The sequence below is a fragment of the Hippoglossus hippoglossus genome, chromosome 22 (assembly GCF_009819705.1).
Source record: "Hippoglossus hippoglossus isolate fHipHip1 chromosome 22, fHipHip1.pri, whole genome shotgun sequence".
NCBI lineage: Eukaryota > Metazoa > Chordata > Actinopteri > Pleuronectiformes > Pleuronectidae > Hippoglossus > Hippoglossus hippoglossus.
Genome location: NC_047172.1, coordinates 3,271,212 through 3,286,517, shown reverse-complemented (window position 1 = coordinate 3,286,517; position 15,306 = coordinate 3,271,212). Strand labels below are relative to the sequence as shown.

The window sequence follows — 15,306 nt, the reverse complement described above, 5'->3', positions numbered from 1 at the left end:
CTCCTGCAGTATCTTTTCCTCCCGTCTGAAATCCTGAGAGTAAACTGCCCACTCTCCTCAGAAAAAAAAATAAAACACCAAACAGAAGGTTGCGTGTAAGGTTGTGCAGCTTATTCTTCAGAAACCGTGTACAATCCCAGTTTCCGTAAGTGTCAGTCTTTTTTACATACTCCAGGAAAGTGTCCCCGAGAAGCTATAAAACCTCCCAAAATAAGCTCCAGGAGGCAAAATCACTCTCAGCAGAGAAACCGCTCAAACATTAATTTCTCATCCTGAGTGCTAGTTTCACGGTTCTCAGATAATTCACACATTGACGGAAAAAAAGGGCCACTTATGGCACTCATAACCGTATGAAGAATTAAAACACCGTGCCATGATTTATGGGGTGCTTCTCCTGCAGGGTCACTCCAATTATCCTGCACGGCAAACAAAAAGTAGGCTGTGTCTGAAAATAATAATAGTGCCGCGTGTCGGGGGCGTCAGTCAGACCCACTGTCCCTGAAACCCAGATCGAAATAGACGATTCTTTGTCCTGTTTTGGAAAGGAGACCGGTATGAGCAGGTATAGCCTCCAACAGTCCATGCTGGCTGCAAGATGGACCCCCCCTTCATTGTAGCCACGAAGAGGCACAGTGAGTCAGCCTGGCTCTGCCTCCACCGGCTGCTCCTCCTGGGCTGTGTCTGCTGTGGGGCCCCGAGAATATCATCTCAACTGGCCCCAAATCACTGACACTCTCAACTTCTCTTTTGTGGGGGGAGTGAGAGGAAGAGGGAGAGAGAGAGAGAGAGAGAGAGAGAGAGAGAGAGAGAGAGAGAGAGAGAGAGAGAGAGGGAGAGAGGGGGGATAACCTACTTCCAGAGAGCAGTATGGATATGGTCTCCCAGACTCTGCACCATTTCACGCAGGTTTTATTGTTTCCATTTTATGGCGGTATGAAATAGGCTTATCGATTTAACTTGTCCTATTTGAACTTTTCTTTTTTTTTTTTTGTGTGCCAAGATTGGATTTTTCTTTTTTTGGGGGGGCTGGGGCTGGGGGTGGGGGTGGGGGGGGTTCCTGAACGAGTTGGGGCTGGGCATCGTCTCCGGTCAGACCCGCCCGGGAGCAGAGGGGATCACACGGGCTGTGGTGACTCGCAGGTCGGAGTGCGCACAGCAACGCGCCCCTTGTGATTCATGCGCATTTTGCAGACGGTGCGCAGGTGGAGGCGAAGAGGAGGAGAGGAAGCGGACGGATGGAACAGCCGCGGATGTTCAACGTTTACTCCCCACAATAAGGAACGAGCAGCTTTTTTCTTTCTCCTTCTCTCTCCCCCCCCCACCCCACCCCCCACCCCCCCTTTCCGTGTTGGGTTGGATCGGAACCACGGGCTCTGATCCGGTTTCTACGCCCGTGACAAAAGTTTGACTGTGAGAAGATGCTGCTCCGCTTCCTCACGCGCTGCTGTGGATTCGTCTCTTGAGAAATAGCTGCGATCCTGCGCGTCCGTGGTCGTCGGAGCCAGTTTGAACCAACTGAGGGTTTTTTTTTTTTTATATTCTCGCACATCATCATCACCACCACCATCATCATCACCATCATCATCATCACCATCTCGCCCAGGATTGAATCATGTCTCGCTCCATAATGGACTTCCTCGGACTGTACTTCTTACAGCTGGCTCTCATCGGTGAGTTAAACAACACTTGGATTATAATTGAGTTGAACTTGCACTTCAATGTTTTGTGTCGCTTGATTTTTTTTGTATTGCAAAGTTGCATAATGAGACGTTTATCTTCCTGCAACATCGGCCGCGTGCATGTGATCAGCTCCGTGCTGGAGAGAACATGAGGATTCAGGGGTTTCTTATTTTATTATAAGACCCCACAAAACATCTGATGTGTGATTGACAGCTCTGGTGGACTGGATGGAGACGCGTGCATGTCTTTTCTCTGCATTTTTTTTTGTTGTTGTGCGTGCGTGACGCCCTGGAGGCCGTGCACGCAGCTGTGCACGTGTACCTGCACGGATGTAAATGTCGGGAGAAAAGATGAAGCAGGATTTGTTTCCGCTGCTGCTGGTCCCCAGTTTGACGGTGAAGATGCAGACAAGTGTGTGTCAAAGTGTTGGTGCGCGCGTGCAGCACTCCGCCTGGTTGTGTGCGCGCGTGCGTTCGCTTGTGGGAGTGCGGTGAGCGCGCGTGTGCACCTGCCTTTGCAGGTGAATTGTGTCGTTTGTGTGTTTGCGCGTGTGTGTGTCTGTGTGTAAGTGTGCATGATGGGGGCGGAGCAGAGTGGCAGCAGCAGTGTGTGTGTGTGTGTGTGTGTGTGTGTGTGTGGTCACTGGTCATGAATTCAGTGTGTCTCTCTACCTCTCTCACACAGACACACACAATCACACACGCACACTCTCTCTCTCTCTCTCTTACGCAGGCACACACACACACACACACACACACACACATACACACACAATCACAAGCATATGAACCCTCATTCTCTCTCTCTTTCACAAACACACACACTCTCTCTCTCTCTCTCTCAAACACACACACACACACACACACTCCCTCTCTGTCTCTCACACACACACACACACACACCCTCTCTCTCTCTGTCTCTCTCTCACACACACACACACACACACACACACACACACACACACACACACACACACCCTCTCTGTCTCTCTCACACACACACACACACACCCTCTCTCTCTCTGTCTCTCACACACACACACACACACACACACCGAGCTTTCCCTCTCCCTTAAATCTATTAATCAAGTTACCTTTACACTTCATTGTTCCAGCAGTTGTGAGTCATTTCTGATGCCAGAGCTGTTTTCTGTTCGTCTACTTTCAAATTCATCTGTGGTATAAACTCTGCACCATATTCTGTAAACCCCCCCCCCCCCTCACCATGCTAAGAAGAAAAAAAACCTCCTGCAGCGTGAATGCAGGAGGAAACAGGACGTGCAGACGGAGGGATTTGTATTTGTGAGATTTATAGTCCTGGTGATGACAGCTCTGCATCTCAGACTCCATTTCCCTTTAGTGCAGCTGTGATTTCAGCCTCACATGCTGGGAGCGTTCCGGAGACTCTGGAGTCGTTCCACCTCCTCGAACCCGGAGCTCACAGGCCTGCAACACTCCCCTCCTCCACTTTTTCACCACGGAAGGTGACGCTGTAAGATGTCCCCCTGTCTTCTCTTACTTTTCCCATCATATGTGAAACCTCTCTCACAGCACTGTGCTGTCACTCAAGACATGAGCCGGGCGGGTGAGTGCAAGCGGGATGTGTGGAGAGAGAGAGAGAGAGAGAGAGAGGGGCCGGGGTAGTCAGTCCCAGTCTTTTCTCCGCGGATATTCTCACCTTGTCAAAGAGATGTGTCAAAACGACGGAGAGTCTGTCACCCAGGGACTCATGATCCCGTCCATCAGCCACCAAGGGAGGGTGTGGGGTGGGGATCAAAGTAACGCAGGCAGTTCCAGCCTGAAGGTCAGAGAGGAAGAGGACGGTGGTCGGTTTGGATCTGCAGGGGAGGATATGAAAGAGAGGAAGAGAATGAGTCTTAAAGTCAGAGATGTTGAGATTGTCTGAGCGTTTCATGGGTAAATGTGGTAAATACAAATAAGAGGTTTGCATCCGTACGGCTAACGTGGTTTATCATGTTTGGCCTTTAGTGCAAATGTGTGCGACTGCTTGTTGCTTTAACTTAGACATGAACACTGGGAAATGTCCGGAGAACTGGGTGTGGACATGCACTGAACTCCAGATAATCTCCTGCGATTACCAGGAGGGTCTGTGCGTGGGAACGCAAATGTCACGGTCAGTTGCTGAGGACATTCTGCGGAGTTTCTACTTCCCGACCCTTAGTAGAAACTAGGGGTCTGTCAGAGTAAACCCACGTTAGAAAACAGCTGGAGATTATCCTGAGAATAAGATAATCCCGCAGGTGATTTTTCCGGGTTCAAACACGTTCACAACAACAGGAAGATTTCTGGAAAGGGGTGGTTCCTGGGTGGAGCAGCAGGATGCAGGACATGATGTAATAATTCTGCTGCATTTTTGTCCTTATCGCCAAAAGCTCTCAAATCTCGTTGTCTTTCCAAGTTGACGTCTCAATCGGCGTCTCCTACGTTAATCGCTCCTCTTTTCATCCGGAGATATTTGTATTTTTCCAGTTTTGTGTTCGTCGCTTGTCAGAAACATCATAGACGCCCTGAATTTTCTGGACATTGCTTCGCTGTATTCTCACTCTGATGTTTTCTGGACATCTTACTACGAGGCTGCCAGGAAATGTTCTGGAAAATCTCGGACATTTGCGTTCTCACATCTGTAAAATTTCAGGAAAATGTCCAGAATTCAGTTCATGTCTGAAAACAAGCTTCTTTGTTGCTTGGTGTGTGTGTGTGGACTGGTTTAGCTGCACTTATGAGGACCAAGACTTGACAGCCCACTGTCCTTGCGAGGACCTTTTAGTGTAAAAGTATATAATAGTGCCTGCTGTGTGTTTGTGCCTCTTTCTCAGGCTCCTGCTGCAAATAAAAACTCACTGAGCCAAATAAGGGTTTAAAAATGCCTGAATGCCTGTGGTGGCCGGAGCCACAATGATATCTGTCCCATCTAATGATTGTCTCCTCCTGATGAAGCGTGCTGTGCAATGTGGATGTATGCAAGACTGCCGTGCTGTGTTTTTGTATATTTCGTTAAATCGTGCGGGTAAACTCGTGCAAAAAAAAAAAAAGGACAAACCAGGCCTCTGTTTACTTGAGATTTTAAATTAGCATATTTACTGCTCAGCCTTGTGATGCTTCAGTGATTATCTGCTCGTTCCTGCTCTGAACATTTTTGCAATCATTACTGTAATTAGATGACCAGGTTTATCTGCTTATTATTCTTCTCTAAGTGGGGGGCAGTAAATAGCCGACCTCGCCGCTTGCAACACTGCAGAAGGTTTATACTCTTTTACATATGGTGAACAGTGTTATATGCACGTCTGTAATTGGCTGGTAAGAGGTTGTGTATTTTCTTTCCCAGCAGGAGTCTGTGACGCCTGGATCCTCACAGTGGTGGAGGGAAGGTGTGACCATTTAATTACCCGGCACAGAGGCTGCTGTAGATTAGATTCATCAGGGAGGCGACCAGGATCTCATCCTATAAAGGTCTAATGGGCTGAGGAGGACAAACACAGCTGATTTCAGATCAGCGTGTTGTAGAAAAGCGACGATTATCTGTAAAGTGTTTGAAAGTAGAAGCTGCGAGGGAAGAAAGAGCGAAATTATGAAATGACTCCGACAAGAACTTGTTGTGCTGATTATAAAATGATTGGATTTAACTACATACACATGATGGTGCTATCATATCATAACATTTCATCAAAACAGCTAAATTACTGATTTTATTTGATATAATTTGTTATTATTCTACAGTTTTTACACCATTCATCACTTTGCTCAGTAGCTCATCTCAGTTTATTTGCTTAAGGTCAGAAAAGCTTCTCAAGCCACTGATGGGAATAAAAAGTCTCTATGATTTTGTGTTTTGAGAACAAAGTTACCCAAAAGTAATTATCGTGTTGAGACTGCACCCCGCCAGGTAATTATTTACCTGATTAACTTTCTGGTCCAGTTGAAAACATCTTTAAATACTCGGTCGTATTATTATTCGCTGCTGTAAAATCGTCTTTAGAAGAAATGAAAAGCTTCAGATCCTTTGACACTGTGAAGTTACTTTCATGAGGAAACGCAGCAGGAGATTGTGTGGGTCAGACGCAACAACTGGAGGATGACCCGTGATGTTCAGATGAAGGGTGGCGTCTGGTTCGAGCATAAAGGAGACGCTACGTGTAAATTCTGCTGCGTCTTTGTTTACAGCGCTTTCACACGGCGTCGGCCCTCATCGCCAAAAGCTCTCGAATCCCGTTGTCTTTCCAAGTTCACATCTCCTACGTCGAGTCGTTTGTACTCTTCCAGCTTCTCGTCCGTTGTGTGTCAGACACGTCATCAACGCGCCTCCAGAACTTTTCTTTCTTTCTCAGATCTGAGCTCTGACATCTTACTCGATGAAACTCTAATTTCAAGAGAACATCCGAAGATCAGTGAAATGTCCGTCAGCAGTTTTGTGATTTCGGCCTCTTTTCCTTCCCCTCAGACAATCCAAACACCTTTGTTGCCTTTAGAGTCGAGTTTCACCTGGACTGTTGAAGACTAACATTATTTACGGAGATTTCATTTCTCAGAGTGTAAGTTGCAGTCCGCTGTGTTCAGAGTTAGTGTCAAGAAAGTGTCTGTCTGCCTCCTCTCACTTGGTTTCCTGTCGGTATCTTTATTGAACGTCAGCACCAGATGAGGCGTCTGGACAAAGCTTGATATGATTCCTTGGAAACAGACAGTGTTCATGATGAGGATCCTCGTACCGATACTGACCGGAGGATTGGGTTTCGTCAGGATGTGACAGATCCTGATTTAACAGTAGGGTTGGCTGCTGAAAACGGGCCCGTGGCTACGTTATAAGATCGCAGTGTTGATAAGCGCTGATGGTTCTGCTCTCGGTACCGGAGAAATTAAGATAATGGATTTCCTATTCATTATTGCTTCATAAAAATTATCTCGCACATTATATCTCGCCAGCTAAATTCCTGATTAAGACATTTGCCGATGATGCATTTCCTGCCGTCCCCATCCAGAAGAGAGATATCTCAGTCAGAGTGTGAGGGGCCGGGGCAGCGTTCTCTGTCATACTCTGCTCTTACTGACAATGATGGAGAGAATCAAACATTCAACAAGACGTGTTACACTTCATTTCCGTCAAAGGAAAAACTTTGATGCCTCTTTAGTTGGTTGGTTTAATACTGTAATGAAATATTTAGTCTGAAATAAGGTGAAAACACAACCAGGCATTAAAAAAACGGACCGAGCAATGTTGGATGCATGGTAAATGTCACTGCACATTCATTTTCAGGGTTTGTTTTTATTTGAGATTATCATTATTTTATATTTTGTACCAAACCAGCTTTTTCTGGTCTTTCTATCTGCTTGTGTTTGAGTGTAGGAAGCTGAGCTAAACGTAGCCTCAGTCTGTGTCTATCACAGGTTGCAGGTGACGTTAGCATTAACAAGCCAGATAAGTGCAGGAAAAAAACAAAACCTGATGTTGATGAAGGAGATTTATTCCTCTGCAGTGGCAGTAAACACAACTCACAGGCCGGCTGATAACTCTGCTGTATTCGGAGCTTAACAAGATATTAAGCGCTGACAAACAGTAATGGTGACCGCGATAAAGAGGCTACGGCTACAAGCTGACACCTCCGCTCACCCACCGTCTCTCCAGCAAAGACACAGAGTCCAAATGAGACGGGCAGTTGGCTGAGTACCGGCCGTTCTTCCCCCCCGTCCCACCCACAGTGGGGGGTCAGTCAGTTTCACGTGTGTTACACCGACATGCATGTGCGACCGTACAGGAGACTGTTCAGTTCATGTGTCATAAAACGAAAAAATAACGAGCTCTAGGAGGCTTTAAAGTTCACCGGGGAATGAAAGCAGAGTTTGCTGAAAAGTGTTCATTGTGTGGGTTTTTAACGTCTTGTCACTGAAAACCCACGGAGGGATTTGAATCAGTGTGAATAGAAGACTAATAATAATTTTAATCACAGACCAGAACAGATATTACAGATCTTATATTATTAACATCATACACCCCCCCCCCCCCCCCCACACACACACACACACACACACACACACACTTATCTGTCTATAGTTGTGAGAGCATTAACATTGAATACATTCACAAACCCGAACCTAATTCTAACCCCACCCTTAAAAAGTCTTAACCCTGAAACAACCCTTTGAGTTTGTGAGGACCAGCCGAAAATTTGACCTCATAACTATAGATAGACACACACACACGAACACACACACACACACACACACACACACACACACACACACACACACACACACACACACACACTCCAGTGAATCCAAACTCCATCAGTTGCCTCCTGCAGTAATTCACCCTCATCACTCTGCTTTGTGTGGGGATGAATAATTCCCTCTGTGTGTTTGGTGACCTTAAATTGATGCAGATAATATTATATATATATATGTATTTTTGTCAGTGTTGGCATTTCTGCATTTTATTCTGACAAATCTGGAGCCCACCCCCTCACTGCTGCCCCCTGTCACTTCCATCATTCACACTCGGTCCCGGTAGCTGGTGCGGCGTTTGCTCAGTTTCTTGATTTCCCTCAAACCGGATACTTCTCTGTGCCTCGAAGTTCCACTGACAGAGAGAGACAGGAGAATACTGTCGGAGCGTTTCACGGCGGGAGGAGGATGTGAACGTGAAAGCGAGAGAGAGCGGATTTATTCATTTTTCTCCACGAGGCTGGAGCCGTTGTTGGGCATCGAACAGAGACGCGCTGCGTATCCTCCGCAGAGCGTCTCACAGGAGCTCAGCCGCTCTTTAGATCCCCGCTGCGTCGGCTCAGGTCTAATCCACACATTTACGGCGCGACCCCCCCCCCCCCCCCCCACACTTCTATTTACACTGTCCTGATTGTTGTTTACGCCGAACGCCACTCGCTCCACATCCCTGAAGACGAGATGGTAGCGATTGCTCGGCCCCATCTGCATCTCCGATCTTCACGCCGGCCGATATCGTTTTTGACGCCCCAATCCATCTTGTGTGATTGATTTGTTGATTTAATTTGTCAACTGTCGACTTGCTGAGATAATACTTTATTTTTTATTTTTTAAATGGAAAACTTTAAGGACCGATGCCTCTCTGACTGTTATCATGACTCAACATAAGAGTTGAAATAAAGTCAGACGGCTGCAGGCGTGTTTCACTGGTGACGACTTAGTGCTTCTCACTGCGCTGTTATCTCTACCAGGACAAGTAATATGTATAAAGAGAAGAGGGAAGCAATTACAGGCTAGTAGTGAAGAATGGAGCAAAATGGAGTCTCCTCTCAGATGGAGATAAACATTCCCAGGAACAAAGGGAATCAAACTGCAGCACTGATTCCGGGTTGAGGAGGGGAGCCACAGTGACGGCGCTCTTTATTATGTTAAAACCCTGTCATTTCCACGGGCCTTTGTTGAGGGACGATTATGCCACGGAGACAATTATTATTGCCGCGCTGAAAGGATACGGCATTTACTGCCACCGTGTGCCGCAGCCAGACGTTTAACTTCGCAGTGAAAAGGCTGCGAAATGGCCCGGGCTGATGGCGAGAGAGCCTAAAAGGCTGCAATTAATCAGGAGAAAAAGTTTTGTGACTGACGGGGGGGGAGAGAGAGAGCTGGCATGGCAGAGCAAAAGAGACGAGTGGTAATGAAACAAGCCGGCGAGGCTTCAAGGCCCAACCGTCAAGTGTTCACAGTACTTACAGCCTTTAAGTGTATCTGTCGGTGCGTGTTTGAGTGTAAGGAACTTTCACTGTCTCATTGCGAGCGCTGCAAACCATTATCCAGGCCCCTCACAATAAAGGCTCTTATGACTCCACCATTTTATTGAGAGCGGCGCTGGAAGTGACAATCACATTCTCATCTGGCAGAGGAGCAAGGTGACATAAAAATCTCTCCCGGATAATCACGAGGCCTCAGCTTCCATTCACATGATCTCCCGCATTAATCACACGCTGCCCCGGCGCCGCACGCGCTCGTACTCCGGCCCTCCTCCTATCACAGGCCGGAGCATGCGCTCGTGTATTCATTTTTCCTTCTTACATTTGAGATTTAAGCACGAAGGATTATATTTTTCAGTTCCAGATACAAAACACAGCTTTTTTTTTGTCTTTGAGTAAATCAGCAGATTGTTTAAGCAAACCTCATGCGCCTTGAGAGAAATATCCGTAATCCTGTAAAGTCTTCTCCGTCCTGTTGCTAAGAGATAAACTCGGAGGTGTACAGACGATTGGATTCATTTTTACTTAACTACAAAAAGTTGCTGTAGCTGACTGACTGGAGTGCACCACGTACTTTTCCTCCTCGTGTCCCCGGTGGTCTTGGTTTCCGTGGCGATCCACACTCGCCTATAGTTGGACGAGCACTGCACCAGTATGTCCGTGTGCAGCATCTGAAGAGAGCGAGCAGAAGGCCGGGGCCACTGGGCTGCACCACTCCTGCACTGGTCCACAGACAGTTACCCTGGCACCTGTTTTGTTCAGCACAGACTGACCATCACCATTTGAGTTTCCCAGTAAAGTTTGCCAAGCTGCGACTGCAGGATGAGCTGTGTGTCACTCAGGAGACAATCAGCTGGAGGAGGAGAGCGCCAGAGAGAGGCAGGAGAGACGTTAAGCTAAGTTGAGATGACTTTCGGCGTCTAAAAGCACAATTTGATCTTCTAATGGATCCATCCATCCATTATCCAGACCACTTATCCTGCACCTCCTGTCCTGCATCCTGCATCCAGCACCGGGCGGGAGGTGGTGAACTACACCCTGGACAGATCGCCGGGTCCATGACAGGTCCAACAGAGACAAACAGTCATACACAAGCACATTCACACCTGCAGACGATCTAGAGTCTCCAGTTCAACTAACCTGCATGTTGTCGGACTGTGAGGAGAAGCTGCAGGATCCCAGAGAAAAGCAACGTGTGCAAACTCTGCTCAGGCCGGCAGTTTCAAAGTTCTCATGGATCTGAAAACTTCAAATAAACAATAAAACCTTTTATGTTTTGAAAATTATCAGCTGAATCCACTGCTTCCTCATTTCTGAGAGCAACTTTTGTTTCGGATACCTTGTAAAACTCCGCCAGACAAATGATTACTGTGGCAGCAGGGACGTCTGTGAGGATTTTTTACAAACTGCAGGTTTCTATAAATTCTTTATGAAAAGGTTTCATTGACTCTAAGGTAATCTTTGCTGCAGAAGCCAAATATACAGAAAAGATAATTACGAGACACAAACTGGAGCCAAAGCTTTTCCATCTCCGCCTGCCGCTGCTCACTTTTAGGTCAGGTCATATTACAGAAGTGGCTCCTCCACCTCCTGTCTTACTTTTCCCTGACAACTCCCAGCAAATGAGAGCAGACCCAGCAGGCGGCTGAGGGGGGGGGGGGAGCAGAGATCTCTGTCCGGAGCAGCAGCCGAATCGAGCTGACATCCTGCAGCCTCTACTGCAGGGGCCACGGGATCTGCGCTGCCAATTGGTTTCTAATCAGAGCTGCAGTTTCCTGCCGCGGCGTTCTGCTCGGTCTATTGAGACAGAAATAGAGGGAAAGTGTGAAATCGGGACTCGGGAATCAGGTTCGGCGCCAGGCTGTCATCTGGCTAAGCCAACAGGAGGTTGAGGAGGATGGGGTTGTGTAGAACGGGCCAAACCGCAGCGGGCGTTCCACTCAGACTGTCTCAGATATGTGCCAGATAACATTTATGAGGCCTAATGAAAGAGTTTTCAGCTCGACGGTCTTACACGGTTTCTTACGCCGTGGTCTGTCGCGAGCCGCTCGGCTGATTGTATCTGTTTGTCTAACACGTTCCACATCGTCACCCGGGCGGAGTGGAGAAGAAGAATCGAAAAAATGTTCAAGATTTCATAAAGATACAAGAAGCAGAAGCTGTTTGTTGGCAGCGATGACAGGGCAGAATCTGACTTGTCTCTTTTCCCAGAATATTTATCACACTATAGTCAGATTCAGTTACCGAGCTGCGCAATCTTTCAGAACAAGAACCATATGTTCCACTATATCAGTTTGTGTTTCTCTGTGACCCTGTGTGGTCACAACCAAATGAAACCATCCAGGTGGTTGGACTGGTGGAGTCATCAGTATTAAAAACCTCTGAGTATGTGAAGACTCAGGAGGAGACGTCACCCATGACACGTAACGGCGAAGCAGAGTATGTTCTGACGTGGTGAACACAGACCAGGGTTGTGATCACCGAGGACTGTAATCCTACAGGTTTGTCAATTTCATACACGCTCGTCACCGTTTTCGCTTCCACTCCTCTCCACGATGTTTCATGGAGATAAACGGTAGCTACCTGACGTGTGCCCTCGTAATCCGGCCGACAAAACCCAGATTAGTGAACAGTTTCCTCCATCAGCAGAAATAGCTGCTGATTAGTAAGTGAGCAGAGCAAATAACTGGATAAATCACGGATGTGGGCGGTGGCTCAGACGTCTGGTGATTTCTTTACTGAGACTACTCACATCAATATAAAATGCTAAATCTTTCAAGATATAAAGTCTGGTTACAACTACTTTATTATCCATGTTGAATAAAACGTATTATCCAAAGAAACATTAGCATTAATTTTGATTCATTTCTCTTTTTCATATTTGACAAACTAATGTATAGAGCCTGACCAATATGGATTTTATGCCAATATCGATATGTGGGCCGAAAAAAATTCCAATACCAATATATGTGTAGAAATATATTCAAATATTAAGTGACACATATAGATGGTGTTATCAAACCCTGATGAGAAAGAACTGTAATATATTTGTAATTATTATAAATGTATTAAATCATAAATAAAAATAACACATAAATACAATCAAATCTAAAAACTCAAATAAGGAAAATGTATATATTTCTTTTAGCGTAAAAATAGAAATACAAACATCTTTTCTGCAGGGTTTATTTTTTAATTACAAGTTTTCATATTTCACACAGCCACAGATACCGATCTATCTGTGAATCGTCCGAGCTCTACTAATTTCAAATATTAAACTCCACCAACATTTTAAATATATTTAGCATTTGAACAATGTCCATTAGCTAGTAGCTGACTGAATTCTGTCTTTCACTCGTTGTAGCGAAGCCTCCAGAATTCCCTCCGGGAGCCAGAGGGTGTGAACGAACCCTTTCACACCACACGTCGTCATCTAACACGTGAACGATGCAGTTCTTAATCCTAACGGAAAGGTTTTCTTTTCTCGTGGAGGATTTATTTCCTCGTTAACTTTCATCCTCTGAAGCTACTGTTTGACTCACCGGGGATGAGTGACAGCTGCGGTGACACAGATCTTGACAGCTGAGTGGCGGGTCGTCTCCACCATCGACAGACTTCTCGCCTGGAGCCGCAAGCGCCGCGTGTCATGGCTTAAACTCGTGTGTCAAAAAAAAAGGAAACGTGACACAGACATTAGCAGGAAGGGAGAGCAGGTTTAATGTTGGTTTTATCAAGTTAAACTGGTCCCGTTAAACAGTTCATTTTTTTGTCCTACAGGCATTGAGACGGATTGCGTGTGAATATCACGCGCAGCTTTTCGTGGGGTCTGTAGTTAATCTGAGAATAAGACCGCGGCGACCTCTTCCTATCTCCGCTCAGTGGATCATCTCCCGTTAGCTGAGCTGATAAATCCTGCCCTCCAGGTCTTTTTGTTCCAGCCCATCTAAATACAGTTTTTTTATTTCGAAGGGGATTTCAGTGTGCGGTGATTGACACGCTGCACACAGTGTAATAAGGAATCGGTCGCTTTTCTCTTCCGTTTCCTCTGGTACATGTTCGCATGTCTCTGCACCTTCTGGGGTTTGAACCTGTGACTTTCCAGCATTCGTTTTCCCCCTCGTGTTACTTTCTCGATTATAGTGAAAGATGATATAAACCTCTGAGCCATTAGCTGAGCCATTAAATACAGATCCATCTTATTGCTCCAGACACGATATATGTGCTCGTCTCTCCTTTTTTTTTTCCTCTTAAAGTCTGAGACCTGAAGATTAGTTGAGCCAATATAACTAAGGTAAGGAAGCTTAGTAACACAAGAATGAATGTAAATAGGATTCAGCGGCAATAAAAGGTACAAAGTGGTCTACTTTAAATCCCTCTCTGTGGGAATTCAATTTCCCCAGGCCTCACGGCGTCCTGCTGGTGACAAAGAGAGACGCTTCTCTTTGTCTTCCCTCTGAGCAAATTCCAATTAGTGCGTGTTTGTTGGTGTGCCAGTCAATCACAGTGGAAGCCTGCGTTTCAACGACGATGACAGTGGCAACGTATCGACTCCCATTTGGAACAATAGACAGTAAACTGGGATATTGATTTCTCTTTATAGGCTCATTGAGTATAGGGCAGCCAGTTCATTTAGAAAACGGGGCCACTTGCAGCCGTCCCTGCTCCGGGGGGGTACTCTCAAAAAAAATATTGATAACACTCTCGCGCAGCCCTTTGTACCGTCGCAGCTTCTCCGGCCAATTAACACTGGCACCCCCGCTGCTGAAGTGATTTTCATCTCTTGAAAATTGAAAATATTTTCCCCTGGCGTTATCCATTACGGATCATTATGGGATTACAGCAGGGAGAAGCAACAAATAAGGAATGTGACGTGGAGGCGGACAGTCGACACCTACACCTGTCGTTAATCCGATCGGGCCTTTGGAACGGAGAGATAGACCACAGCTACACACCATCATCACCGCACACAGCACAAATACACACACGTATTTATACACACTTGGATATTTTCTTCAAATTGAATCACTGATGCCCGTTGCGAGGGGCCAGTGCCGGTGCGGCCCCCATCATCGCGTGCGTTCGACCTTCAGAGAGCCTCATTTATTTTGAGAAGACCTTTTTTTTTTTTAAGACGCGCTCCCCTCGTGTGGATCGGTGAATATAAGATATAAAAACACCGTCTGCCCAGTGACTCTGGGCCATGGCGAGATCAAACAGACGGAGGGAAGGGAAAAAGGAACGGAGGGATGGAAGAGAGGAGAGGAGGAAAAACAGAAGAAAGGGTGTGTGTGAAAACATGTGATGTCTTTTCCACTGGCTCCAGTCCGTCCCCTTGGTCACTGCCCGTCTCATCTCGAGGTTTAATTATCTGCTTTTAACTCCATCCATCCGTCTTTTCCCCGGTTTTCATGTGATCCCGGCTCCTCGTCCTCTGTGGCTCCGGGCCTCGGCTACTGAAGTGTGACCCAACCCGCTGCCATTGATCTAAGGTCAGTCGCCATTAAGCCGGTGACCTTTTCCCAGATTCCCGGTTATTTGATAATCCCCGGTATCAGCTATCCTCCAGATGGTGAGGTATTCAATTTTTCATCTGTTTTCAAGTGGCCGCATGAAGCGCAGCTGTTTTTTTGGGGGGGTTTTCTTGGGTTTTAAAACACTATCACAGCTCTGGATCTTTTTTTTTTTTTTTTTTTCGTGGCTCCTTAATCGTGCTGCTGTCGTGCAGATGAAGGATTATGAGGCGATAACCTCAGAGGTCAGAGCCACTTGACTCGCTTGGGTCGTCCTCGATGGTATCAGGTAATGGACAGGGCCTCCCCGAAAGACAGGAGAGGAGGTGAAGGAGGCCTCGAATGTATCATCGCTTCACGCTACAGGGCAGCAGATAAAGTGACCCCCCCCATTCGCTG

At 46.5% G+C, this 15,306-nt stretch overlaps 1 protein-coding gene across 1 annotated transcript in view; it reads left to right on the top strand.

Annotated features, from left to right (window-relative positions):
• Positions 1-939: 939 nt before the first annotated feature.
• Positions 940-15,306, top strand: part of gfra4a (GDNF family receptor alpha 4a) — a 112,566-nt gene continuing 98,199 nt past the window's right edge. The window contains exon 1 of the mRNA XM_034576847.1: positions 940-1,670. Within this exon, the coding sequence (XP_034432738.1) occupies positions 1,613-1,670 (58 nt within the window). The 5' untranslated portion in view covers positions 940-1,612. The remainder of the gene's footprint in view (positions 1,671-15,306) is intronic.